The sequence below is a fragment of the Rhincodon typus genome, chromosome 6, assembly GCF_021869965.1.
Source record: "Rhincodon typus isolate 14 chromosome 6, sRhiTyp1.1, whole genome shotgun sequence".
NCBI classification, from domain to species: Eukaryota; Metazoa; Chordata; class Chondrichthyes; order Orectolobiformes; family Rhincodontidae; genus Rhincodon; species Rhincodon typus.
The window spans coordinates 7,278,256-7,304,763 of NC_063337.1; the positions used below are offsets into that span (position 1 = coordinate 7,278,256).

General features: G+C 44.2%; 1 protein-coding gene across 5 annotated transcripts in view; it reads left to right on the top strand.

The window, feature by feature from the left end:
- Window positions 1–18,107, top strand: part of pnpla4 (patatin-like phospholipase domain containing 4) — a 98,488-nt gene extending 80,381 nt beyond the window's left edge. For 3 of the 5 annotated variants that reach the window (XM_048597665.1, XM_020529001.2, XM_048597664.1), the window contains exons 6-8: window positions 1,632–1,700; window positions 13,025–13,177; window positions 17,910–18,107. In XM_048597665.1, coding sequence (XP_048453622.1) covers window positions 1,632–1,700; window positions 13,025–13,177; window positions 17,910–18,050 — 363 coding nt within the window. In that variant the 3' untranslated portion in view covers window positions 18,051–18,107. The remainder of the gene's footprint in view (window positions 1–1,631; window positions 1,701–13,024; window positions 13,178–17,909) is intronic. The other 2 variants (XM_020529002.2, XM_048597666.1) reach the window with 2 other exon arrangements.
- Window positions 18,108–26,508: the final 8,401 nt, after the last annotated feature.

Sequence of the window (26,508 nt, forward strand, 5' to 3'; positions counted from 1 at the left end):
TAGGGAGGGGGTGGGGTAGGGAGTAAACAATAGAAGAGAGCCCGAAGAGAGAGAAGAGCAGTTGGAAAGACAAAGGAGTTGATGATGATCTGGCTAGGAGGGTGAAGACTTGTTAGTGGGGACTGTTAGTGACTAGCAATAGGTAGTGTGTGATGGCAGGCTATGTGATAACAAGGCCTGGTGTGTGGGGTAGGGGGCTAGTACATGGCAGAGTTTAGGCCCTAAAATTAATGAACTCGATATTGAGTCCGGAGGGCTACTGGGTCCCCAAGCGGAAAATGAGGTGTTGCTCTTCCAGCTTATGCTGAGCTCCACTGGAACACTGCAGCAAGCCGGAGACAGAGATGTTGGCCAGGGAACAGGGTGGGGTGTTATAGTGGCAGGCAACTGGTAGCTCAGGGTCTTTTTTGTGAGCAGAATGTAGATGTTCTGCAAAGTGGTCACCCAGTTTATGTTTTGTTTCCCAATGTAGAGGAGACCACATTGTGAGCAGCGAATGCAGTAGACTAAATTCTGAGAAGTGCAGGTGAAGTGTTGCTTCACCTGGAAGGTATGTTTGGGCGCTTGGATGGTGGGGAGTGAGGAGGTAAATGGGCAGGTGTTGCACCTTTGCTGGTCGCAGGAGAAGGTGCTGTGGGGCTGTGAGGGGTGTTGGGGGTGAAGGAAGAGTGGGCTGGGGTATCCTGGAGGGAATGGTCCCTGCGGAAGGCAGACAGGGGAGGGGAGGGGAATATGGTTGCTTTTTTGTTAATCAACCTGTTCAGAAATGGTCTGGATCCCAGGCCATTCTGGCTCAGAGTAGAGACATGTGGCTACCTCTTAACTGCCCTTTGAAATGACCTAGCAAGCCGTTCAGTTCAGAAACAATTAGAGATAGGCAAGAAATTCTGACCTTGCCAGCACTGACCATATCCCATGAAAGGATAGAGAAAAGTCGTTTAGTCGCACTGAGTTGCAAACTTGACTTCCTGACACTGAAAGTGGCAACTCTTTGCCGATTTCCTTCAATTGCCTTGAACCATTTTAGACTTGCTTGATTGCTTGGTCTGATGTTGGAGAACTATTGCAACCTGCAGAACCAAGAGCATGGATTTTGAGCTTACAGCAAGGCAGGAGAACCAGCACCGAGAATTGGCTGTCCATTGTGGAAGTGACACAGTCAAGGAGAAGCGAGCCAGGCAGCCATTGATACAGCCTAATAGGGTTCTCTGCATCCTACACCTGTGAATATCCTGTTTAGGCTGGGTCAGGTAGCAGATCCATATCAGCATAACCCGTTGGACAGTATTGCTCTGGAATCTCTGGGAACCAAAGATTAACTTCCAGGACGACCCAGAGGTTACAAATAGTGCAGGTACATTCGAAAAAGAAATAGTGCCTTTTGCCACCTTAATGCCCCAAAAGCAGGTCACAGCTGATGAAGCACTTTTCAAAATGTATTTAATATTTGTAATGTCAGAAATACAGCAGCCAATTTGCTCACAGCAAGCCTCTCCAACTGGCTGGACTCAAACTGGGACATGCTTTGTCTTTGACACTATCATACGGGATGTACATTAAGCCACCTATAAACAGCAAAATTGTTATTTTTGCAGATTTATGTTTGAAAGCTAACAATTGCTATTTCTTAACAGGTTCTTCTTGCCAGTAGCTTTGTGCCATTCTATGCTGGGATTAAGGCTGTGGAGTATAGAGGGGAAGTGAGTATGCATTGGTTTCTCTGTAATAGCTGAGCTTTATTCTGTGCATTTTCTGTTCAAACTTCATCTGGAAATATAATGTATAATTTGCACATGAGAACCTGTGTCTGCTGCAAAACAGACAGCAGTTACTACGGAAGTGAACACTTGAGGGCAGACGCACAGCAGTTTAGAGCAGGAGTTGAGTAAATGGAAGCAAAAAGCAGGGCGAAGCCTTGCAGAGGTTGCCAAAATGTAACCTGGGGAAGCTGTCAGAAGATTGGCTCCGCTGGGTGGCAGGAATAAATTTCGGGCCAGAATCATACGGTGTAATTAATTAATAACAAAACTGTTGCTTGTACTGAGGAAATTCCTTTATCTGCAGTTTGATGGAGGTCTTAACCTGCTCGCTGTCATAGCACAGGATAACTTGCATCGTTTCAGTCTGTTGGTAATCAGACAAACTGCTCTTCTCTTGCTCCTTCCCTCATTCTCCATTGAATTGAATGATTTATTGTCACTTGTATTTAAGGGAAAATACATTTGTATTTCATTTGTTAAAATGCAGTTGTATTTTATTTGATAAATATTTTATGAATATTTACTTTATGAATATTTTGTTTGATCACAGCGTTGTTAAATCCCTCAGTACAAGAGGAGACCTGTCAGCCCATTGAGTCAAGGCTGGCTGCTTTGTAGAAGCCTATTTAGTCCCACTCCCAGCTCCTTTCTCATAGTTGCACAAGTTTTATATTGCTTTTGAGTGTTTAGCTAATCCTACTTTGAAGATTTCCATTGAATCTGTACGTGACCTGGTCCCAGGTTTTTTTTCTAGGCGTAGATCTGAACTTACTTTTGAAGTCCTAGATAGAAGCACCCACTAGGGATGCCTTCTGCTTCCTTAGTTCCCCAGACAAATTAAATTGCTGGCCTTAAGGCTAAGATTGGAATTAACATGAGGACAAAACATAGGCCACCACAGCATTGCATTGGTGCTGCATTGTTGCTGCAGTGCACTAGGCCACCTTGACCCAGTTGATTACAGATTTGATTTGATTTATTGTGGTCACATGTACCTAAGTACAGTGAAAAGCTTTGTTTTGCGAGCAATACAGGCAGATCATAGCAAACAAGGGCACACAGATCATAAGGTGCTTAGACAGAGTGAGACATACAAGGCAACGGCTGCACAGGAGGTGAACAAAGCAAGATCAACTTTAGCAAGATCAATATTATTTGAAAAGTAATCCAAGCGGAGGTCTTCAAATTCTGTGCCTTATATTTTATAATGTTCTCCCTTCCCCCTCCTTAAACGTTCTAACTATCTTCCTTTCTGATCCTCTGCTCCTGGAAATCTTGAGTTGCAATGATGTTTGAATCGAAGACTGTCCATTGCACTGCTCAGCATACTGTTCATGTTAGAATGTGCAGGTTTTTTTCTGGCCAGTATATAGCTAGCTCCCATGCTCTTAATTGCTCAAGCAGATTGTTCCTCAAAGCACAGACAACATCATTGACAGTGCAGCACCACTTCAGTGTGTTGTCTCAGATCGTTAATTTTCAACACAGAATCATTGTAAGTTTTCAGCACAGGAAGAGACCACAGTCCATTGTCTCTGCACTGTCTTAAAAACAAGCCGCTTGGCCTGATTCCTTTTTCTGGCATTTGATCTGTAACCCTGCAGGTTACTGCATTTGAAGTGTGCTTCCAGATGCCTCTTTTAAATGAGTCAAAGATTTCTGCCTTTCCTACCCTTTCAGGTCTGACTTCCAGACCTGTACCACCCTCTGGGTGAAAAAGTTTTCCTTATCCACCCTCTCAACTTTTTATCAGTTCCTTGAGATCAGTGCTTCCTAGTCGCTGACAGCTGTGTTATCTGTAAATAGATACTTTTCACCCGCTCTGTCTGGCCCCCTCTCAATTTTGGACACGTCAATCAAATCTGTTCTCAGCCTCCTGTGTTCTGGGCAGAACATCCCCAGCTTATCCAATCATTTCTTATTAGCTGCACTTTACCAGTCCTGGTAAACCTCCCCTGAACTTTCTTTACCATGATTACATCCTTTCAATAATGAGGTAATCAGACTGCACACATAACTCAAATTAACTAATAATTTGTACAGACCCAGTATAACTTCCCTGCTCTAATATCCAATTCCACGGCCAACGAAGGAAAGGATTCCCATTTACGTTCTTAGCCACCTTACAAACCTGTCTTGATCCGCACTGGGCCATTGCTTGCAGGCGTCCCTGCTTCAAGCCATCTGCCCCCGCTTCGGAGGCCAGGGCTGGGTGTCTGAGGCTGAGAGAAGGGAGGAAAAGAGGGAGAAAAAAGAGAAAAAGAATGGGCGGAGCCGACGAGATCTGGCTGGAGCATCCAACCCTGCTGCCATCTTACCGGTGGCAATAAAGCTAATTCAGTTCAGTTCAATTTAGGAATAGGTGGGCATTCATTCCAAGGTTCCTCACTTCCTGTAAACCTCTCAGCATTCTTCCATTAATTGTGCATTCTTTTGCCTTGTTTGACTTCTCAAATGCATCACCTTGCACTTCTGTAGGTTGAATTCAAGTTGCCACTTTTTTTTTCTTTATTCATTTACGGGATGAGGGCTTCGCTGACCAGGCAGCATTTATTGCCCAACCCTAATTGCCCAGAGGGAAGTTAAGAGTCAACCACATTGCTATGGGCCTGGAGTCACATGTAGGCCAGCCCAGGTAAGGATGGCAATTTTCTTCCCGAAAAGGCATTAGTGAACCAGATGGGTTTTTCTAACAATCGACAATGGATTTATGGTCATCATTAGATTCTCAATTCGAGATATTTCATTGAATTCAAATTCCACCATCTGCCATGTTGGGATTTTCTGCCACCTGTCAGTCCATTGATATCATGCTTGTTGCCTACAGCTATCATCCTCATGGTCAATTACGTTGTCAATTTTTCTGTTGTCGACAGACTTTGTGATCACACCCAGTTACATTTACATCCAGTTTATGAATATACACACACAATGCAGGGGATCTAATATTGAGCCTTCAGAACACCAATGGAAACAAACAGCTTTCTAAGTTGCAAAATCACCTGGCAAAAATTAACCCTATGTTTCCTGCCACTGAGCAGGATCTAATCCCTAGAGTCAACACAGTGTGGAGCTGGAGGAACACAGCAGGTCAGGCAGCATCAGAGGAACAGGAGCAATTGCCAAGGACTGAAAAGGCATCATCCAGTTCTGAAGAAGGGTCTCAACCTGAAATGTCAACTTTCCTGGAAAGTTGTCAGGATAAGCCCAGCAGTTATTGACCAGTGAGTTTAATTTTAGTGGTGGGGAAGCTCATGGAGACAATTTGGGGAACAGAATTAGTAGTTACGTAGAAAAGGCGGGTTGATTAGGAAGATTCAGCATGGATTTCTAAAGGGGAAATCATGTTTAACTAACTTGTTGGAGTTTGTTGAAGAGGTAATGAGCTCTGTGATGCTGTTGATATGGTGTACATGGATTTTCAAAAGGTGTTTGATACAGTGCCACACAACAGACTTGTGAGGAAGGTTATAGATGATGGTTAAAAGGGACATTTAACAACAAGGATACAAAGTTAACTGAGTGATGAGAAACAGAGAGTAATGGTTAATGGATATTTTTCAGACTGGAGGATAGTTTATAGTGGAATCCCCAGGGGACAGTACTGGGGTCCCTATTTTTCCTGATCTATATGAATGACTTAGATCTTGGCATTCAAGGAGATAGTTCCATATTTGCAGATAACACAAAACTTGGAAGAATTGTAAACTGTGAGGATAATCTTGAACTCCAGAAGGATATAGATATATTGGAGGAGAGGGCAGATAGGTGGCAGATGAGGTTTCATGCTTGTGAAGTGATGCACTTTGGTTGGAAGAAGATTGAGAGACAATATAAAATAGGGAGTACAATTCTAATGGGGGTGCTGGAGCAGGGTGACCTGGGTGTACATGTGCACAGATCATTGAAGGTGGCAGGACGGGTAGAGAGCAGTATATAACGCATGCAGTGTTCTTGGCTTTATCAATAGAGTTTAAAGCATAGAGTACAAGAGCAGGAAGGTGATGTTAAACTTGTGTAAGACATTTGTTAGACATCACCTGGGGGATTGCGTACAGTCATTGTAGGAAATATGTGAATATGCTGGAGAGAGTGCAGAAGCGATTTACAAGAATGGTTTCAGAGATGAGGAACTTCAGTTTTGAGGATAGATTGAAGAAGTTGGAATTGTTCCCCTTGGAGAGAAGAAGGCTAAGAAAAGATCAGGTAGAGGTTTTTAGAATTATGAGTGTGTTGAACAGAATGGAGAAACTTTCCCGCTCATAAAATGAACAAGAACAAGGGGGCAGAAATTTAAAGCGATCTGCAAAAGAAGCAAGAGTGAAGCGAGGAAAAGTGTTTTCACACAAGTAGTTACAGTGTGGAATGTACTGCCTCGAAGTGTGGTAAAGGCAGGTTAAAGTAATGAAATCAAGAGGACTCTGCAAGATTATTTAGATAAAATTTATGTGCTGGGGTATGGGGAGAAGCAGGAGATTGGCACCAGGTCATGATGCCTATTTAATGAGCAGTGCAGGCACAATGGGCGGAATGGCTTACTTTTACACCTTAGCACGTCTTTGATTCTGTGATTGGCAACCTGTCCCATCACCTTCAATATTCAGTCTCTCCACTGTCAATGCACAGTAGCAGTAGATGTATTGTCTACAAGATGCACCGCAGCACATTCACCAAGGCCCATTAGACAGCACCTTCCAAACTCAGGCCTGCTACCGTCTAGAAGCCAAGGGAAGCAGAGATCATCATCTAACTCCCTCCCTTAATGGCATTGTGGGCCTACCTACACCAAATGGACTGCATGGTTCAAGAAGGCAGCTCACAACCACCTTCTCAAGCTGTGCTAAGGATAGGCAATCACATCCAGCAAATCCAGAAATAAATAAAGAAGTGCACTCACATGCTTCGCCTTGAACTACTCGTTACAATAGTGAAATAAACACGGTACAATTCAGGATTGAACTCATCCATTAGTTGACACTGGAGTCCATGACTGTACTTAAGTTATGAAGAGCCTCTCAACAAAGCATAAGAGAGGCTTTAGTCCAAGAGTCCTGATTCAATTGTATCTGAAGTGAATGAACTTCTTTCGATTTAGAACAATATTAGGCACATAAATAGCTTCAATCCCATAGCGATATGCAATGGATTACTCTGTTTCTCGGGACTTAAAAATGCTTTCTGTTAAGATCTGTACAATCATACTGCACAGGTTGACACCAGTCGACTTATTGTATCATCAGAAGGTCGGGGATTTGTAACGTGGGGCTTGCTGAGTTTTATGGCAGCCAGGACTCAGCTGGAAGCCTCTCGCCTTTGAGTCTCAAGGCTCCTCTGATTCAAACCTCTCTCCAGGGCTTGAGCACAAACAAATGACAGGGCTGCCTGTCTGATGCTGCACTGTCAGAAGCACAGTTGTTTTCATGACTTGTCAACCCAAGGCCCTGACTGCCCTTGCAAGTGGGTAAAAAATCTCGTGGAACTACCTCAAAGAGCAGGGACCACTATTACTTCTTGCTCGCAAAAGCACATGATCTGTTCCTTGCGACATTGCTCTCTGTGGGTACTTGCTAGGTTCACATTGGCTGCTGTGTTTCCTATATTCCAGCTGTGACTAGATTTCAGAAACATTGTATTGACTGTAAAACCATTGAAGTATTCCATGGTTGTAAAAATTGCTTGCGTACAAATGTTAATGTTTTCTTTGAAAGAGCTACTGTATCCAGTTAGTCCCACTCTCCATCTCCGTCTCCATAGTCTTGTAAATTTTTCCCTTTCAAATACTTATCGAATTCTCATTTGAATATTGCTAACAATTCTTCTTCCAGGCAGCCAGGATCTTATTGAATGATGGAGCAGTCTGAAGAGGCCAAATTGCTTACTCTGGCTTCTAAATTCTAACTTGCTGTATAAAAATATTCTCTTCATTTCACCTCAGGACTTTTACTAATGATCTGAAATCTTATCCTCTGGTTACTGACACCCCATCCAGTGACAGTTTCTCCTTATTTATGCTTTCAAATCCCAAATAATGGGGAAGGGTGAGAGTCATAGAGCACAGAAACAAACCCTTCAGTCCAACCAGTCCACACCAACCATAATCCCAAACTAAATTAGTCCCACCTGCCTGCACTTGGCCCATATCCCTCCAAACATGTCTTATTCATGTATTTATCAATTTACTCATGTTTGTCATCACTTCTGGTCATGTACTTGTGAATTGGTTGTACACACACGTTTTCTGTGTTACCTTCCCCAGTCATTATTTCATTGTTTGCATTGATGGTACTCCTCTGAGCCTGCGTTAACTAACAGAGCATCACATCGACCAACAACACTACCCTCCATCTCAAAAAAAGCTTATATCCAAATATATTGTTACAGCAAACTTTTGTTTTAACTGACATCTTATGAACTGGCACTCTTGATAAACTGGTAAAAATTATATGCCTCAAATACCAAGTAGTCAGTTGAGGGGGCGAATGAGAAGGCTTTCTGCTGGACAGCTTAATTTATGGCAAAGTTGCAGTATTATTCAAGCGATTTATGCTGTAAATAAAGTATAACAGTGATGTGTATACCCCCAGCATTACATTTCTATTACTTAGTTTTTACATTGTTTATATGGACCTCTTGATCAACTGGCACACTCCTGGTCTTATCAGTGCTGGTTAATAAAAAGTTTGCTCGACAAAATTTCCATCGTTCTAGTTTACAAAAAGAAATGCAGGACATGAACACTGTGTCATGCAGGTCGCAGTCGATGGTTAATGTGCCGTCACTGTTCAGTTCTGCAATTGTGATTTGTTGCGATGGGAACCTTGTCAAAACTGCTGTGCCACCATCAGATATTTGTTGCCTCTGACAACGATTGAGCAGATGGAGACACACCAGGCTTCTGTACCACCAGCTGGGGTGCTGGAAGTATGCGTGCAACACGTTTGAAATGTTGCAGACTACTTTTGAACGCGCAATTATGCAGCTTATTTGTAGCCGACACTCTGATGGGAAAACCATTCCAAAGTCTCTGCTCAACCACAACAGCAACTTGCATTGAAATATCTCCTCTGTTGTCCCAAGTTGCTTCACAGGAGGGTAATCAGGTAAAGTTTGACAAGTGGCTGGATTTATTCACAGCTTAGGTGAGGGTGTAAAGATGAGGAGAAGGATCTTGTACTTACGTTGTAGGGAGACAAAGAATTGATGGCGCTTGGCAGGAGGGTGCCGGGAGCTGTGATCTGAGCTGAAATATCTGAAAAGCTGAGCCAATGAGGCAATTAAAAAAATGTGTTTGTGAATTCTGTCCTGGGGAGTGATGAAAGAATGATGAAATGAGGTGAGATGTGGCCATAACAGGCAGTGTTCAGGAGCTGGAATGATATGGTATTGTTAACTCATTGGAGCTGTTGGCGTGGAACTACGTTGAGTCTCAAATCGTTGATGCAGATTACGCAAGTTTTGTAACGGAAAAAAGAAATTGGCTGAATGAAGAGAATGATTAAAGCATGGAATCAATAACTGCCCCCAAGTCATGAAACGTGCCTCAGGTTGTAGATTAGTAATCACCAACCGTAGTTCTGAGGCCAAAAATAACTATTTACTATCTACATTCAGTATACAAAGTTTATTCACATTGATATCAAGCTTCTTTAGTGGAAAGTAAACTGTTGTGCAGGAATGAGTATACAGTGGAATATTATTAAAATAAATTAGCAAGCATTAGACAGATAATTGAAGCCCAATAAAAACACGAGTAAAAATGCCTTTAGGAAACTTTGTGAATTGCTGCCTTCAGCTCTTGCTACCGTACAATTGCATTAATGTTAGGGTTAAGATAATTAACTGTTTCAGATTCATGTTTAGTTCTTTTTTTCTTTTTCACTTCCAATATTATTACAGAATTATGGAATTGTTGTAGCTCAGACTGTGTTACAGTCGTTCGGTGAATTTATGGTGAGGTTAGACAGTCAGGATCTGGTGATTAATTGGCAACACAGAGCAGCATGACCCTGCAGTGAGCAGTTTGCAACAGGAGCAGTCAGACAAAGGCTGATTTATGTTTGTACCCTTCCCTAGCCATGGAGTAGTGTGTGTGAGGTTATCCACTTTGGTGGCAAAAACAGGAAGGCAGATTATTATCTGAATGGTGGCTGTTTAGGAAAAGGTGAGGTGCAACAAGACTTGGGTATCATGGTGGAGTAGTCGCTGAAGGTTGGCATGCAGATGCAGTAGGCGGTGAGGAAAGTGAATGGCATGCTGGCCTTCATAGCGAGAGGATTTGAGTACAGGAGTAGGGATGTCTTGCTGCAGTCATGCAGGGCCTTGGTGACACCATTCCTTGGAGTATTGTGTGCAGTTTTGATCTCCTTGTCTGAGGAAGGACATTCTTGCTATTGAGGGAGTCCTGCGAGGGTACACCAGATTGATTCTCGGGATAGTAGGACCAACATATGAAGAAAGACTGGATCAAATGGACTTGTACTAATTTAGAAGAATGAGGAGGGATCTCAGAGAAACATATAAAATCCTGATGGGATTGGACAGGCTAGATGTGGGAACAATGTTCCTGATATTGTAGGAGTCCAGAACTAGGATTCACAGTCTAGGAATAAGGGGTAAGCCATTCAGAACTGAGATGAGGAAGAATTTCTTCACACAGAGAGTTGTGAACCTGTGGGATTCTCTCCCCTGTGAAGCTGTGGGAGCCAGTTCGTTAGATATATTCAAGAGGGAGCTGGGCGTGGCCCTTGTGGCAAAAGGGATCAACGGGTATGGAGAGAAAGCGGGAATAGCATACCGAAATTGCTTGATCAGCCATGATCATATGGAATGGTGGCGAAGACTTGAAGGGCTGAATGGCCTACACCTACATCTATTTTCTATGTTTCTAAATTGGCAGCAGTGGAGTGAGGGATTGCAATGATAGTGGAAAAGGGAATTGTGAAAATGCTGTGAAAAGGATTATCATCAAATCAGCCCTTAAACACTCAATCATCCCTCCGAAATCAGGGAAACCCTGGTTTGGGACTGACGACTATAGCGTAAGGCTTATCCAAAAGAAGGTAGCAAATGCATCGAGAAACATAGTTAGAAACTTGCAGAGGCAAAGTTGAGACATCAGAGGGAGTGCACAAATCTCACAAACAAGCCTTCTGTCCAATCGTCAACCAGTATCAGTCCCACATATGGCACAGTCTGCAGGAAACGCCTCACCAACTCCCCACCTATTAAGCTCATAATTCCCAATCATGAGACACTGGCTAAGCCGAAGAAGAAATTTGGTAGTGGTTTAGAGCTGTATTCTGTTGATAGTGAGATAGGTGTTTAACATTGGCTGAAATTAATAAGGTAATGGATTTGGGTATTGTACTGGCTCAGTGACGGAGCTCGGTATTGTACTGGCTCAGCGATGGAGCTCGGTATTGTACTGGCTCAGCGATGGAGCTTGGTATTGTACTGGTTCAGTGATGGAGCTCGGTATTGTACTGACTCAGCGATGGATCTCGGCATTGTACTGTTAGTGATGGATCTCGGTATTGTACTGGTTCAGTGATGGAGCTCGGTATTGTACTGGCTCAGCGATGGAACTCGGTATTGTACTGGTTAGCGATGGAGCTCAGTATTGTACTGGTTCACTAATGAAGCTCGGTATTGTACTGGCTCAGCAATGGAGCTCACTTTAATAATAGCTCAGTGATAGAACTCGGCATGGTTACATTCTGTCTTGTTGGAGATGGCCATTGCCTGACACTTCTCTGGCTTGAGAAGCCACATTGTTTGCCACTTACCAGTGCAATCCTGGAACTAGTCCTGGACCTGCTGTATTTGAACATGGACTGCTTCAGTGTTTGAGGAATCGTGGATAGTGCTGAACATTGTGCAATCATTGGTGAACAGCCCCACCTCTGACTTTGTGATGGAGGGAAAGTCATTGATGAAACAGCTGAAGATGGCTGAGCCTACCCTGAGGAAGTCCTGCAGAGATGTCCTGAGGCTGAGATAACTGATCTCCAGTAACCATAACCATCTTTCTCTGTGCGGAGTGTGACTTCAGGTTCAAGAGGTCAAATAGCCTATTTCTGCACCTAATTTGTACGTTTGTATGTCCTGCACTGGAAAACCAGTGTTTGGATTTTCAATCCAATTTTCTCTTGCCCTGCCTGACCTGTCTTTTCTGTTGCTGTTGCTGGGTGCATTCTGTTTCAGAATTAGAGAGTCCTGAAATGCAGCAGTATGCATGGGCTAACACTCCAGTGGAGCATTGTCAGAGGTGCTGCCTTTTCAAAGGAAATCTAAATTGAGACTTGGTTTTCCCTCTTCAGTGCATTTAAAAGATCACATGATGCTATATCGTAGAAGTGGTGGTGTCTTGACCAACATGTATTTCCCATACGTTATCATAAAAACAACTTACCTGGTTATCAACAGATACAAAATCAAAATACTGTGGATGCTGGAAATTTAGAATTATAACAAGGAGAGCTGGAGAATCTCAGAAGATCTGACAGCATCTGGAGAGAAACTCTAAACATTTTGTGTCAATGGCCTTTCATTAGACCATGGACCGGAAACATTAACTCTGTATCTCTCCACACATCCTGCCTGATTTGCCAGGTTTTTCCTTTGTTCTTTATCTGGTTAATATCTCACCGCTGTTAGTGGAGCCTTGCTGTGCTCAAGTGGTTTAAGATGGGAGGGGAAAGCTGCAAAAGGGACCTACAGGGCAAATTTTTCACGCAGAGGATGGCGCATGTATGCCATTTAAGAGGATCTGGGTGGGTACATGAATAGGAAGGGTTTAGAGGGATATGGGCCAAATGCTCGCAAATGGGACAAGATTAAGTTAGAAAATCTGGTAGGCATGGATAGGTTGGACTGAAGGGTCTGTTTCCGTGCTGTGCCTCTCTATGGTTGTGCTGTGTTTTCCACATTGCAGTGTTCAGTGAAATCGTATTATTGCTGTTACAGTTCAAAAGGTACTTCAGTGATGGTAAAGCACATTGGGATGTCCAGTGTTCGTGAATGTTGATGAATAAATGAACACTATAGTAAAGTAACACTCTGCTTCTAAATGTTGATGTCATAAATAAGATGGGGAGAATTTCAGTATGGTGACTGGAACAGGATAAGTGGTTCTTGAATGAAAAATCAGGTGTGTTAACAGTTTTATTGCTGTGTATACTGAAGGATTTATTGGTTCTGCCTTATTCACTCTGACCTCCTGAACAGGTGTCTCAATCTAAAGCCTTGCTGTTTTTTGTTGTTAGACGTGGATTGATGGTGGATTAACAAATAGACTTCCGATCTTACCCACTGGACAGACCATGACTGTTTCACCTTTCAGTGGGAAATTGGATATTTGCCCTCAAGACAAGTCCCAAAGCAATCTGTATGTCACGATTGCTAAGCAGGAGTTTATAGTAAGTGCTTTTCAAAGTGAGTTTGCTGGTCAAACACTTTTTAAAAAAAAAAAAAAATTTCCTTATGTCAAAGACGCTGATTTAAATATTTTCCATGGTTCGAATGCCTGCACCGTAACAGTGTGGTTTTGCAAAGGTCATTGACACCAGAATGTTTTTTGGGTTGATGATGCATTTATTGACCTGAATCTAAAATTAGACCTCTTTTTGTATTTACTCACAGGATGTGGGCGTCTCTGTCTAGGTCAGCATTTATTGCCCAGAGGGCAGTTAAGACTCAACTGCATAACTGTGGGTCTGGAGTCACGTGTAGCCCAGACCAAGCAAGGATGGCAGTTTCCTTTCCTAAAGAGTATGTGCATGTGCATAGATCACTGAAAGTTGCCACCCAGGTTGATAGCGTTGTTAAGAAGGCGTACAGTATGTTAGGTTTTATTGGTAGAGGGATTGAGTTTCGGAGCCATGAGGTCATGTTGCAGCTGTACAAAACTCTGGTGCGGCCGCACTTGGAGTATTGCGTACAGTTCTGGTCACCGCATTATAGGAAGGATGTGGAAGCATTGGAAAGGGTGCAGAGGAGATTTACCAGGATGTTGCCTGGTATGGAGGGAAGGTCTTATGAGGAAAGGCTGAGGGTTTTGAGGCTGTTTTTGTTAAGAGGTGACTTGATAGAGACATACAAGATGATCAGAGGATTAGATAGGGTGGACAGTGGGAGCCTTTTTCCTCGGATGGTGATGGCTAGCACGAGGGGACATAGCTTTAAATTGAGGGGTGATAGATATAGGACAGATGTCAGAGGTAGGTTCTTTACTCAGAGAGTAGTAAGGGCGTGGAATGCCCTGCCTGCAAAAATAGTAGACTCGCCCACTTTAAGGGCATTTAAATGGTCATTGGATAAACATATGGATGATAATGGAATAGTTTAGGTTAGATGGGCTTCAGATTGGTTTCACAGGTCGGCGCAACATCGAGGGCCGAAGGGCCTATACTGCGCTGTAATGTTCTATGTTCTATGTTCTATTAGGGAACCAGATGGGTTTGTCCAACAATGGATTCATGGCCATCATTAGACCCTTAATTCCAGATTCTTTATTGAATTCGGGTCCCCAGAATATTAGCTGAGTTTTTGGATTAATAGACTAGTGATAATACCACTAGGCCGTTGCTGTTCTGCTTGACACTATGTCAAAGCAAAGTGATCAATGTGGAGGATGAAGCTTTGCTCTGCTTTCCTCCAAATCTGGATTGGCGTTAATAACTCCGTTTATTCTCACACGCCTTGGCAAGTGAGGAATATAAATTGATCTGAAGACAGGCATGTGTAGTGGTTGTAATGAGGTCAGCCAGGTGGACCTGTTGAATATGAGTTCGCTGATTCGGACTGTTAATCTGGTCCAATCAGGGAGCCCTGGCTGACATAAAAGGGTGAATGTTAGGGATACTGAGTGCCTGGAATGCGTGACTCGATGAGATGCAGTGCTATTGTCAAAGGCTGTGTATTTGTAAATAAAGGATGTTTGGTGATGGGGTGCTGGCCTCCAAAAAGTTATTTCAGCATAACGGGGTTAATTCCAGGGCCTCAGTGACTGGTTCCTAGAGGAAGCCTGAAAGATGTCCAACTGCCTAAATCAAACTATGAGGACAACATATTGGGTCTAAGACCTGTTTTTTGGTACCTTTATTAAATGGTTGACAGGGTGGTGAAGAAGGCATTGGGCACGCATGCCTTCATCATTCAGAGCATTGAGCACAGGAGTTGGGAATTCCTATTACAGCTGTAAAAAACATTGGGTAAGGCCCCATTTGGAGTACTGTGGCATGGTGGCTCAGTGGCGAGCACTGCTGCCTCACAGGCCAGGAACCTGGATTCAACTCCAGCCTTAGGTGACTGTCTGTGTGGAGTTTGCACATTCTCCCTGTGTCTGCGTGGGTTTCCTCCCACGGTCCAAAGATGTGCAGGTTAGGTGGATTGGCCATGGGAAATTGACTGTAGTATCCAGGGGTGTGTATGCTATGTGCATTAGCCATGGGAAAAGGCTAATTGAGGCTGTTACTAAGTTTTACCATCCCTGCATGTATGGTGGATGCAGGGTTACAGGAATAGAGTAGGGTGGGATGGGTCTGGGTGGGATGTTCTTTGGACGGTCAGTGCAGACTCGATGGGCCAAATGGGCAGCTTCCACACTGCAGGGATTCTGTGATATCCTTCTATGAATTCTGTTTGCCCTGTTTTATAGGAAGGATGTTAATAAACTGGAAAGGGTCTTACTGAGACAACAAGGTGCAGGGCTGGATGAACACAGCAGGCCAGGCAGCATCATAGGAGCAGAAAGGCTGATGTTTCGGGTTTCTGATGAAGGTTCTAGGCCCGAGACGTCAGCCTTTCTGCTCCTATGATGCTGCTTGGCCTGCTGTGTTCATCCAGCCCTGCACCTTGTTGTCTCGGATTCTCCAGCATCTGCAGTTCCTGCTATCTCTGGGTCTTACTGAGACTGGAAGGTTTGAGTTATGAGGAAAGGCTGGATAGGCTGGGACTTTTTTGCCTGTAGTTTGGGACGCTGGGGGCGGGGTGACCATATAGAGGTTTATAAAATCATGAGGAGCATAGATAAGGTGAATAGCCAAGGCCTTTTCCCCAGGCTAGGTGAGTCCAAAACTAGAGGGCTTAGATTTAAGGTGAAAGGGGAAAGATTTAAAAGGGAGCTGAGGGGTAACTTTTTTTATACACAGGGTGGTGTGCAAATGGAACAAGTTGTCAGAGGATGTGCTAGAGGTAGGTTCAGTTAAAAGACATTTGGACAGGTACATGGATAGGAGAGATTTACAAGAATATGGACCAAATACAGGCAAATGGGACTCGTTCAGTTTAGGAAATCTGGTCAGCATAAATGAGTTGGGCCAAAGGGTTTGTTTCTGTGCTGTGTGATGCTATGACTGTAATTGGAGTCAGTCATTTTTAACTTAGATGAGGAGATATTTCTTCTCTCAAGGTTATGAATCTTTGAGGCTGTCCACTCCCACAGAACTGTAGGTTATTAGATACGAATGGATGTGGAGATTTGAGGTAGATCAGCTAAGGTCTATTTGGCTCAACAGGCTTGAGGGACCATAAGGCCTACTCCTGTTCCTGTTATGCAGCAAGCAAGTGTGAAAAATTGAAACTTCTGGAGTTCTTGACTACATTTGATTGTCCTGATTACTCAACCCAGAAACCACTTCAATTTAAACCTCAGGCCTAGGCTACACCATCAGAAGTAATTCATTAAGGCTGTTTTGACAGCAACTTCCAAACCCACAAATTCTACCTCAAGGAACATTAAGTGCACAGATGTACAGGAACAGATGTTCCACTGTCTGCAAATTCCCATCCAAGTCACACGCCATTCTGATTCGGAACTGTATTGCTGCTCCTTCTGTGTTCCTGAGTCAAAATCCTGGAACTCCCTTCCCAAAACCGCTATGTGTGGGACCTATCACCCATGGACTGCAATGGTTCAAGAATACAACTCACTTATCACCTTCTCAAGAACAGTTAGTGATGGGCAATAAATTGCTTGACTAGACAGTGACACCCACATGCTAGAGAGGCGATGGCCTAATGGTATTATGGTAGACAATTAATTCAGAGACCCAGGTAATGTTCCAGGGTCCTGGGTCTGAATCCTGCCACGGCACATGAAGGAATTCCATAACCACAGCGACATGGTTGACTCTTATCTGCCCTCTGGGGCAGTTAGGGATGGGCTGTAAATGTTAGCCCAGCTAGCGATGCCCACATTCCATGAATGAATAGAAACCCTGCACCAACTCTAATATTTTTATCATCAAAGGAAAGGTAAAATTCTGAGGAGGATGCAGGAAAGAGGGATCCAGGTGTCTGTGTTAAAGTTGGCAGGCCCGTTTTGAGGGAGTAGTTAATAAGGCATGCAGCATCTGAGACTTTATTAATGGGGCACAGGGTACTACCAAGGGCCTTGGATCAAGCTTGTTAAGCCATTTGTTCAGCCTCAACTGGAGCATTTCATCCAGTTCTGGGAAGGATGTAAATTACAGGCATTCGAGAGGGATCAGAAAAGATTCCTGAGAATTGTTCCAGGGATGAGGAATTTCAGTTGTGTTGAAGGATTGGATGAAGTTGGGACTGTTTTCTCTGGAGATGAGGAGGTTGGGAGGAGATTTGACAGAGGCATTTAAAACCATATAGGGTGCAAACAGAGTTGATATTGTAGAAAGATTGAGAACCGGGGGCAAAGATATAAGGGATTGACTAAAAAAAAAACAAAGGCAAAATGAAGAAAATCTTTTGCGAGTGGTTAGGATCTGGAATGCCCTGTGTGAGAGTGTAGTGAGGGTAGGCTCACTCAAGGCTTTCAGAACAGAGTTGGATCCTATCTGAAAGAGAAAAATGTACAGTGCTGGAGGTAAAGGGCAGGGCAGAGGCACTAGGTGAACTGCATCTTCAGAGGGCCAGCATGCTCACAACAGGCCAAATGGCCTCCTTCAGTGCTGTAACTGATTTATGAGTCTATGATTTTCTTTCTATGATCATTGGCTGACTGCAAATATTCTATCTATTGCTGGTAACCCTTTGATTGTGTCGGGGCTGTTTATTTTAATATGCAGGTCATCAATTCACTGGGACAATACTGCATTTGACACCGTGTACAGTCTTAATAATTTTTTTGTTTCTTCCTTTCTTTCACACTGCCCTCCCTTATTCCAACAATAGCTGTCCATTGCGAATTTTGTGAGACTCAGTCAGGCACTGTTTCCACCAGGCCAAGCTACGATGGAATCTCTGTACCACAAAGGATTCAGCGACGCTTTGAGGTTTCTACAGAGTAAAAACAATTTTCAGCCATTGTCTTGATGTTACCTGTCTGATTACTGTGTGGTAAATTGATAAAAGTAGGATATTAAGACTGAATAAGTTAAAGTCTTGTTTTGATTGGATGCAGCTTTGAGGACTTGTTTTGAGTTTTGGAGACCATATTTTTATTATTAACTCTTCCATTGTTTGTAGGTGTCACTGGCAAGGCCAGCGTTTGTTGCCCATCCCTAATTGCCCCTAAGCTGAGTGGCTTGTTCCGCCATTTCGGACAGCAGTTAAGAGTCAGCCACATTGCTGTGGGTCTGGAGTCACATGGAAGCCTGGCCAAGCATTGGTGCATTGTCACCCGTGCCACTGAAGTGCCCTCAATATGTTTTCTTCTTCTTCTCCCTCCTGTGTATTCCCTGATTCTGTAGCTGGGGAGGAGGGAACCTGCTCAGCACTGGAACCCAGCGGCCCTGGAGGTTTGGTCAGGCGACCCCTGGGTGTTTGTTCTGCACGGCCCACTCATGCCAGGGGGTCTTCTTGCCAGGTACAGGTGGACTTTCCTCAGCACGAGCAGAAGGGTCGTGCAAAAGGAGAGATGACAGGCTCAACCACCTCAGGAGTGTCCTGATGATAACCTCCGAGAAGCTTAGGTGTGGTTCCTCCTCTGGCTATGAGCCCCCCCCTGCCAGCACTGCCCTTTCTCCTTGTGAGGAGAGGCCACCTGCACTGCTCACCAGCCTCCCCATCATCCTGTCACCATGCCTCGGGTGCTGAGGGCCACTGGCTGAGCCAATATGTGTTCCTCTCCAGCAGAGTGACAGCCACCAACGTGCTCATGGTGGGTAGCTGGACAGTTCAGTGGCTTGCTGCACTGCCGCAGCCTGTGGGCAAGGGGGGCTATTGCCTCCCACCTGCCAGTCTGCTGCTCGTGTTCCTCCCTGTGCATCTAGATAGAGTCCCTGCTTGTCCATAGCACAGGGTCCTGTCCTGCCCAGGGATGAGCAGGAGATGGTCTTGGGCAGTCCTCAGGGTTGGGGTGTTTCTTCCACAACTGGCTGCAGAGGCAGCTTTACCACTGCTTCCTCTGAGGCCTTGGTACTCTTGTCCTCAGAGATCAAGGAGGTGGCTTCCAAAGGAGCTGGCTATTTCACAACGGAGGCAGTAGAGATGCTGGCTGCATCTGCAGGACGAAAGAGAGGGAGGGCATTGTGACCAGTGGTTGGAAGAGAACAACACTGAGAGTGGCGTTCCTGTGAGAGTTGAGTGAATGAGGAGTTATAGTCACTGAGCTGGTGGGACATGGATATTTCTTTTCCTCACAGGAGCTTCTCCTGTAAGGTCCTGGACTCTCTCCTTTTCAGAGGGTGAGAAACCTAATGCCTGGTGCTCCCCCAGCCTTCCTGACCTGCTCTGGGCTTTGTTTCTCCTCTGATGAGAGGGAGGGTCGGATTGAGTGAATGGAAAGTGGGTGGCACAGCTGTTAGTGCTGGCGCAGGAGAGCGAAAAGTGTTTTGAGGGAGTGAGGAGGCAGCACGTCAGTTTGGGGAATCCGGGAGATTTGGGGGGGGGCGGTGGGTGTTGAGAGCGACTGAGGCAAGAGGCAGTAGTGAGTGTGGTAGCCCTTAGTGGAAAGTGGGGCAGTAGCAGAGACAGAGTGAGTGCGAGGTGGCAGAGAGAAGACTGTGGCAGAGAGTCAGTGTGGTGCAGCAGAGAGGGTTGAGCTGTTGGTCTTGACCACGGAGATGGCGCTGACTGTAGAACAGGCCGCTGGGCTCTGGTGTTGTGGCCTCCTCTGCTGGTCCTCCAGGAAGAGGACTCCACTGCCTTGTACCACCTCCTTGAATAGAACCAGCAGGCCCCTGTCAGAAATAGCAATGCCATCTTCCCCTTCTTCGACACCTTCTGGAAAAATCCTAGACCGAGCAGGGCAGCTTCGTAATGCCAGCGTTGATCTAGGTGCACAGTATCCATTTAAAATGTTGCAGACCTGAGGGATGCTGGTCTTCCATGGATATTTGCTGATTGGCGAGTTCAGGGAACAGAGGGTGGTGAGTTAGAGATAGAATCCGACCTGACATATACCCTAGGGGTAAAGTAGGTAGTTAGTGAGATAAGATACAGCATTGAAGATCTTTAGGCCCCGTGGCAAGAAAACCCTCCAAAGAACTTGATGTATCTTGCATTTAGCCAAAAAATCCCGGAAGATTCAACCCATAGTAGCTGTTCGAATGTATTTTTTCTAAAATGCTCCTGACATTGCCATTGTGCACATATTTTAAAATTAGCAAGGAAAACAGAGACATTTAGTGATGTCAGCAGTCTTACTGAGTTCCAACCATGAATGAAAATGCAGGTATTCAAATGCTGCTGCACATTTTCAGTGTCAGATTTTAAGCTGATCTAGTCACGTTCTACTTTAGAGCAATGTGCTTTTATCTCTAGGATCTGTGCTGCGATTTAGCCAGACACTCAGATAAAAGAGTCCAGTTTGGCTACAAGGATTAAACATTTGACCACAACTGATCAGTGTTAACCCAGTTCATAGTGGGCATAAGCCCAAGCACATAAAAAGGGCCATTGGAAATGGCCCAGAGGAAATGGGAAATATCATGCTTTTCTGAGGTTAAATTCATTGTATATTGTTGGGATTGGAGCACAGAGGAGACTGAGCTGAGGTAGATTTTTAGCTTGCAGGCTGGGTGTAAAACTGGAGTAGCGGATTGTCCTTTTGCCACTTGTATTCATTCGTGGGGTGTGATCCTCACTGGTGTGGAGAGCATTTATTGCCCACACCTAATCCACTGAATAACTTGCTGAATATCTTGCTCAGCCATTTCAGAATGCCCTAAAGAGTTCAAGGTCAGAAATCACATGACGCCAGGTTATAGTCCAAGAGGTTTATTTGAAAGCACAAGCTTTTGGAATGCTGCTCCTTCGTCAGGTGAAGAGTCAGTCGTCCAGGAAGAGGACTGCACTGCCTTGTACCACCCCCTCGAATAGAACCAGCAGGCCTCTGTCAGAAATAGCAATGCCATCTTCCCCTTCTTCGACATTGCTGTAGGTCTGGATTCTCATGAAGAACAGACCAGGTAGATTTCCTTCTCTAAAGGCCGTTGATGAACCACATAGGTATTTATAGCAACAGACAATGTTCCAATGTTGACATCCACTAGCTTTTCATTCCAGGTTTTTTTAAATCTTATCAAATTCAAATTTATACTTCAATTTGAACCCACGTCCCCAGAACATTAGTCTGGAGTTCTGAATTGCTAGTCCCATGTCATTATGCAACTGCCCCATCTTATCTCCATTCATTATAGAAACATCCCACAGGAATCTTCCAATACCATGTACTTGGCGGGCGAGAAATGGGTTAGTTTTCATATTAAATAAGGAAGCTGGTGTTATTGGAGATAGTAGGAACTGCAGATGCTGGAGAATCCGAGACAACAAGGTGCAGGGCTGGATGAACGCAGCAGGCCTAGGAGCAGCTGGTGTTGTTGTTGGATGAGATGGGCCTGTTCCATAACAGCTGTTTTAAACCTGGGCAGCAAATTGAAAATGTAAGATCATCGACTCTAACCTGTGCTATAGTGTGTACATGATGTTAACCGTGGCTGAGCTCTCGGGCACTGACAGGCCCTGTTGACTCCCCAATAAAATATTCAATAGCAACAGAACTGGCATTACTGTTGTTTTGGTCATTGATAAATCATTGAATTCAGTGTTAATCTCTAATTACAAAGTCATTAATGGCCGCAAACTCAAAAGATAAGCAAGACAAGCTACAACTATAAGGTTTTGGATGTGTTTGGAAATTGGGCAGACAGGTGGAAGGGAATATTGGTGGTTCTTCTTGTGTTCCGTGCCTGACTACAGCACTATGGTCTCCACCACGGTTAGTGCAAGGAGGCAGATCCCAAATTCCCCTTGGCCGAAACAAAGGTCAGGGCCATTGCTGTTGGCACAGATCCAAGTGACATTGGCCGTCCAAGTAAACTGATACCCACACCCTACAACGCAGCCCGAGGTGCTGTAGTAGCGTGCCCTTTGCATGTACATCGTTGAATGGATCTGCGAATGGTGATAGTAGAGGCTCCAGTTTTCTTTCCGTCAATGGGCTAAATACAGTACTCCAAATGTGGTCTAACTAAAATTTTACACAACTGCAATATGACTTGCCAACTTTTATACTTAAATCCCCAATCATTGAAGGCAAACATGCCGTATGCTATTTTTTTTACCAACTTGTCCACTTGTGTTTGCCACTTTCAGGGAGCTATGCACTTGCACCCCAATATTCCTCTGTATGTCTGTGCTCCTAAGGATCCTGCCTTTACTGTATATTTTCATCTTGCATTTGACCTCCCAAAATGCATTGTTTCACATTTTTCTGGACTAAACTTCATCTGCCATTTCTCCACCCAAATTTCTCCACCAGGTCGGCATGGTGGCTCAGTGGTCAGCACTGCTTCCTCACAGCGCCAAGAACCCAGGTTTGATTCCAGCTTTGCGTGAGTGTGTGGAGTTTGCACATTCTCACTGTGTCTGTGCGGGTTTCCTCCCACAGTCCAAAGATGTGCAGGCTAGTTAGATTGGCCATGCTAAACGTGGGGTTAAAGGGATAGGGTGGTGTTTGGGTCTACGTGGGATGTTCTTCAGAGGTTGGTGCAGACTCGATGGGCTGAATGGCCTCTTTCTGCACTTTCGGATTCTGTGCTTTTAACTTTCCAACTGATCTCTCTACTGCTGTATCCTTTGACAACCTTCCTCACTATTCACAATTCCATTAATTTTTATGTTATCTGCAAACTTATTAATCCTACTGGCCTTTTTAAACAATGGAACAGCATTGGCTATTCTCTAATCTTCTGGAACCTCACCTGTGGCCAAAGAGGATACAAAGATCTCTGTCAAGGCCTCAGCAATCTCCTTTGTCTCCCTCAGTATCCTGGGATAGATCCCATCAAGCCTTGTGGTCTTATCTACCCAGCCTTGGGTGGCTGTATGATGTTTGCACATTCTCCCCATCTCTGCATAGATTTCTGCCAGGTGCTCCAGAGATGTGCAGGTTAGGGTGGATTGGCCATGCTAAATTGCCCATAGTGTCCAGGGATGTGCAGGCTAGGTGGATTAGCCATGGGAAATGCAGGGTTACAGGATAGGGTAAGGGTTTAGATGCAATGCTCTTTGGAGGGTTGGTGCAGACTCGATGGGCAAAATTGCCTCTTTCTGCATTGTAATGATTCTGTGATTAATGTTTTTCAAGACACTCAACACTACCATCTCCTTAATATTGACATACGTGGAAATCAGTATACCCCTTTCTAATCTTACCATCATCCATGGCCCTCTCCCTGGTGAATACCGATGTAAGTATGATTTAAGGACCTCGCCCACTTAGAATCATAGAGCGTTTGGCCAATATCCCTCTAAACCTTTCCTATCTATGTACCTGTCTCCTCTGGATCCATACATACATTTCCTTATTTGTCCGTGAGTGGACTTGCCCTTTCCCTAGCTACTCTCTAACATATGTATAAAATAGCTTGGGATTCTCTTTAGTCCTACTTGCCAAGGATTCATGGATCCTTTTACCCTCCTCATTCCTTGTTTAAGTTCTTTCCTGATTCCTTTATTTTCCTCAAGGGTTTTGTGTGATTTCAGTTTCCTAAACCTTAACATATACTTCCTTTTTATTTTTGACTGAACTTTCAACATCTGTTGTCATCCAAGGTTCCCGAATTTTGTCATCCTTATATTTCATCCTCACATGAACATGCTGGTCCTGAATTCTGAGCAACTGGCCTTTAAAAGAACCCTATGTGAGAGATGTGGATTTTCCCTCAATTTAATTTCTCTAGTTTCTGCTTAATACTGTTGTAGTTTGCCCTCATTCAATTTAGCACTTTCATTTGAGGCCCAGTCTTATTTAATCCAGAACTATCTTAAAACTTACCAAATTATGATCACTGTTACCAAAATATCCCCCATCGCAACTTTGATCACCTGGCCAGGGTCATTCTCCAAAATAAGGTCTAGTATGGTCTTTTTCCAAGTGGATTATCTATATATTGTTTTAATTTATCCTCCTCATTGTATTTAACAAATTCTGCCCCATCTAAGCCCCGGAACTAAGGGAGGCTCAGTCAAAATTGGGGAAGTAAAAATCACACACTGCAACAACCCTGTTCTTTTTATACCTTTCCAAGATCTGATTACATATCTGTTCCTCTATCTCCTGCTGGCCATCCCTTTCTATCTCACTTGGAACATCTAAAATCCTGGAATATTAAGCTGTTGGTCCTGCCTTTCTCTCAACCAAGTTTCTGTAATGATTATGACATCATAGTTCCATGTACTAATGTGGACTCTAGATCATCTACTGTACCTGTTTTACTACTTGCATTAAAATAAATACACTTCAGACAATGTCCACATCATCTGCGTTTGCGATGTTGCTTGAGAGGTAAATATTGATCTGGGTACTGGGAATAACTTCTAGCCTTCTTCACAGTTGTTCCTTGGAGTGATAACTAGGGCTTTGGTTTAATATCTCATCTAAAAATACTCCCTCTTACTGAAATGCCAGCCTAGATTTTGCTGCTCATCCAACACGTGCATTGTGACCTCTCATTGAAAGCCTGTCCTTTTAGGGTTCTGCCTCTAGTAAACTGTTCTCCTCCTAAAAGATATATTTATAAAATGTTAGTTTATTACATGTTTTCTTTGACTTCCAAGGGCATTCCTGTGAGGAGTCTGTCTGCCTTGTAAAATTGCCGCCTCAAACCATTTTAACAGCACTCTTTTGTACTCAAGAAGACCTTGCTATCTGCAATCCTTTTAAAAGTTAAACTGCTGAAAGTAATTACACTTAAACTATAACCTTCCTTTTGATATATTACTAGTCACTTCTGTGGTGTTTCATCCGAGTTTAATGCTGATGAGACCATTGAACATCAGACTTGAGAGGAATTATTCAGTTTGCCATTATTAGCACAAAGTGCTTCCGCACTTTTCCTCCTATTTTCAAATAAAGGGACTGAATTATTCAGTAGCTCTGTCAAATACCTACTGATACTTGGCCGAAATTGTCATTGTTTGTTTGTACTTCTAGTAGATGTTAAGCATTGGCAGGTTGCATGGATCAGCTTTGTATTGCTTTTGAGCCTAATATGACTATTTAAATTTAATTACAAAAAGACCTGGGCTTAAGAGTCTAATGATGACCGCGAAACCATTGTCGAGTTTTGGAAAAACCCATCCGGTTCACTGATGTCCTTTAGGGAAGGAAATTGCCATCCTTACCTGGTCTGGCCTTCATGTGACTCCAGACCCACAGCAATGTGGTTGACTTTTACCTGCCCTCTGGGCAATTAGTGATGGGCAACAAATGCTGCCTAGCCAGCGACTCCCTCATCCCTGTGAATGAATGAATGAAAAAAGACTGCTCACCATCACCTTCTATAGGGGAACTAGGGATGAGCAATTAATGCTGACCCAGCCATTGGCAGCCACATCTTGTGAATGAATAACAACAGTGAGCTCAGTATTTATATCCTCTTCTGCGTATAGGGCAGCTGGTTTTGTTGTCAGAGGACTCCTGAATAATTTAGGGGGAGGGGAGGGAGTGGGAAATGTGGCACCCAGTATAGTCTAGCCCGAGAAAGTTTGCTGGCTCCCCTGAAGTAGAATTATTGAGGCTAAAAATCTACCTGGCTGACTCCTGCAAACCTACGCAAGTCACTACATTTCAGGAAGGACATGAGGAGACAACAAGGTGCAGGGCTGGATGAACACAGCAGGCCAAGCAGCAGCATAGGAGCAGAGAGGCTGACGTTTCGGGCCTAGACCCTTCATCAGAAAAGATGCAGGAATGAGTGAGATTTTGCTTTGAGTTTGGTTGGAGAAGCTGGGATTTGTTCTCCTTGGAGAGGAGCAGACTGAGAGAGGACCTGGTTGAGATTTTCAAAATCATGAGCGGGCTGGGAGGGACAGAGTTGACAGGGAGAAGCTGTTCCTGCTCAAAAAAGTAAAAATGAGAGGCTGTGGGTTTAAAATGATTAGCACATGGAGCAAGGGTGATTTGAGAGAAAGAAAACAAGCACAGGCCCATTGTGCTTGCACTAGTTTTACATCCCAGTGCCAATCCACTGCCTTTTCTGAGAATTTCTAAAGTGCAGGTAGAGGTCATTTGGCCCATTGAGTCTGTGCTGTCCCTTTGAAGGGGCGATAGGGAAACTCAGTGGTTAGCACTGCTGCCTGACAGAGAAATGGACCTGGGTTCAATTCTGCCCTCGGGTAACTGTCTGTGTGGAGTCTGCACATTCTCCCCGTATCTATGACGGCTTCTTCCATGTGCTTTGGTTTCCTCACACAGTCCAAAGATGTGTGGGTTCGGTGGATTGGCCATGGGAAATGCAGGGTTACAGGGATAGGGTAGGGTCTTGGGTCTGAGTGGGATGCTCTTTAGAGGGTCGGTGTGGACTTGATGGGCCGGACGGCTTGC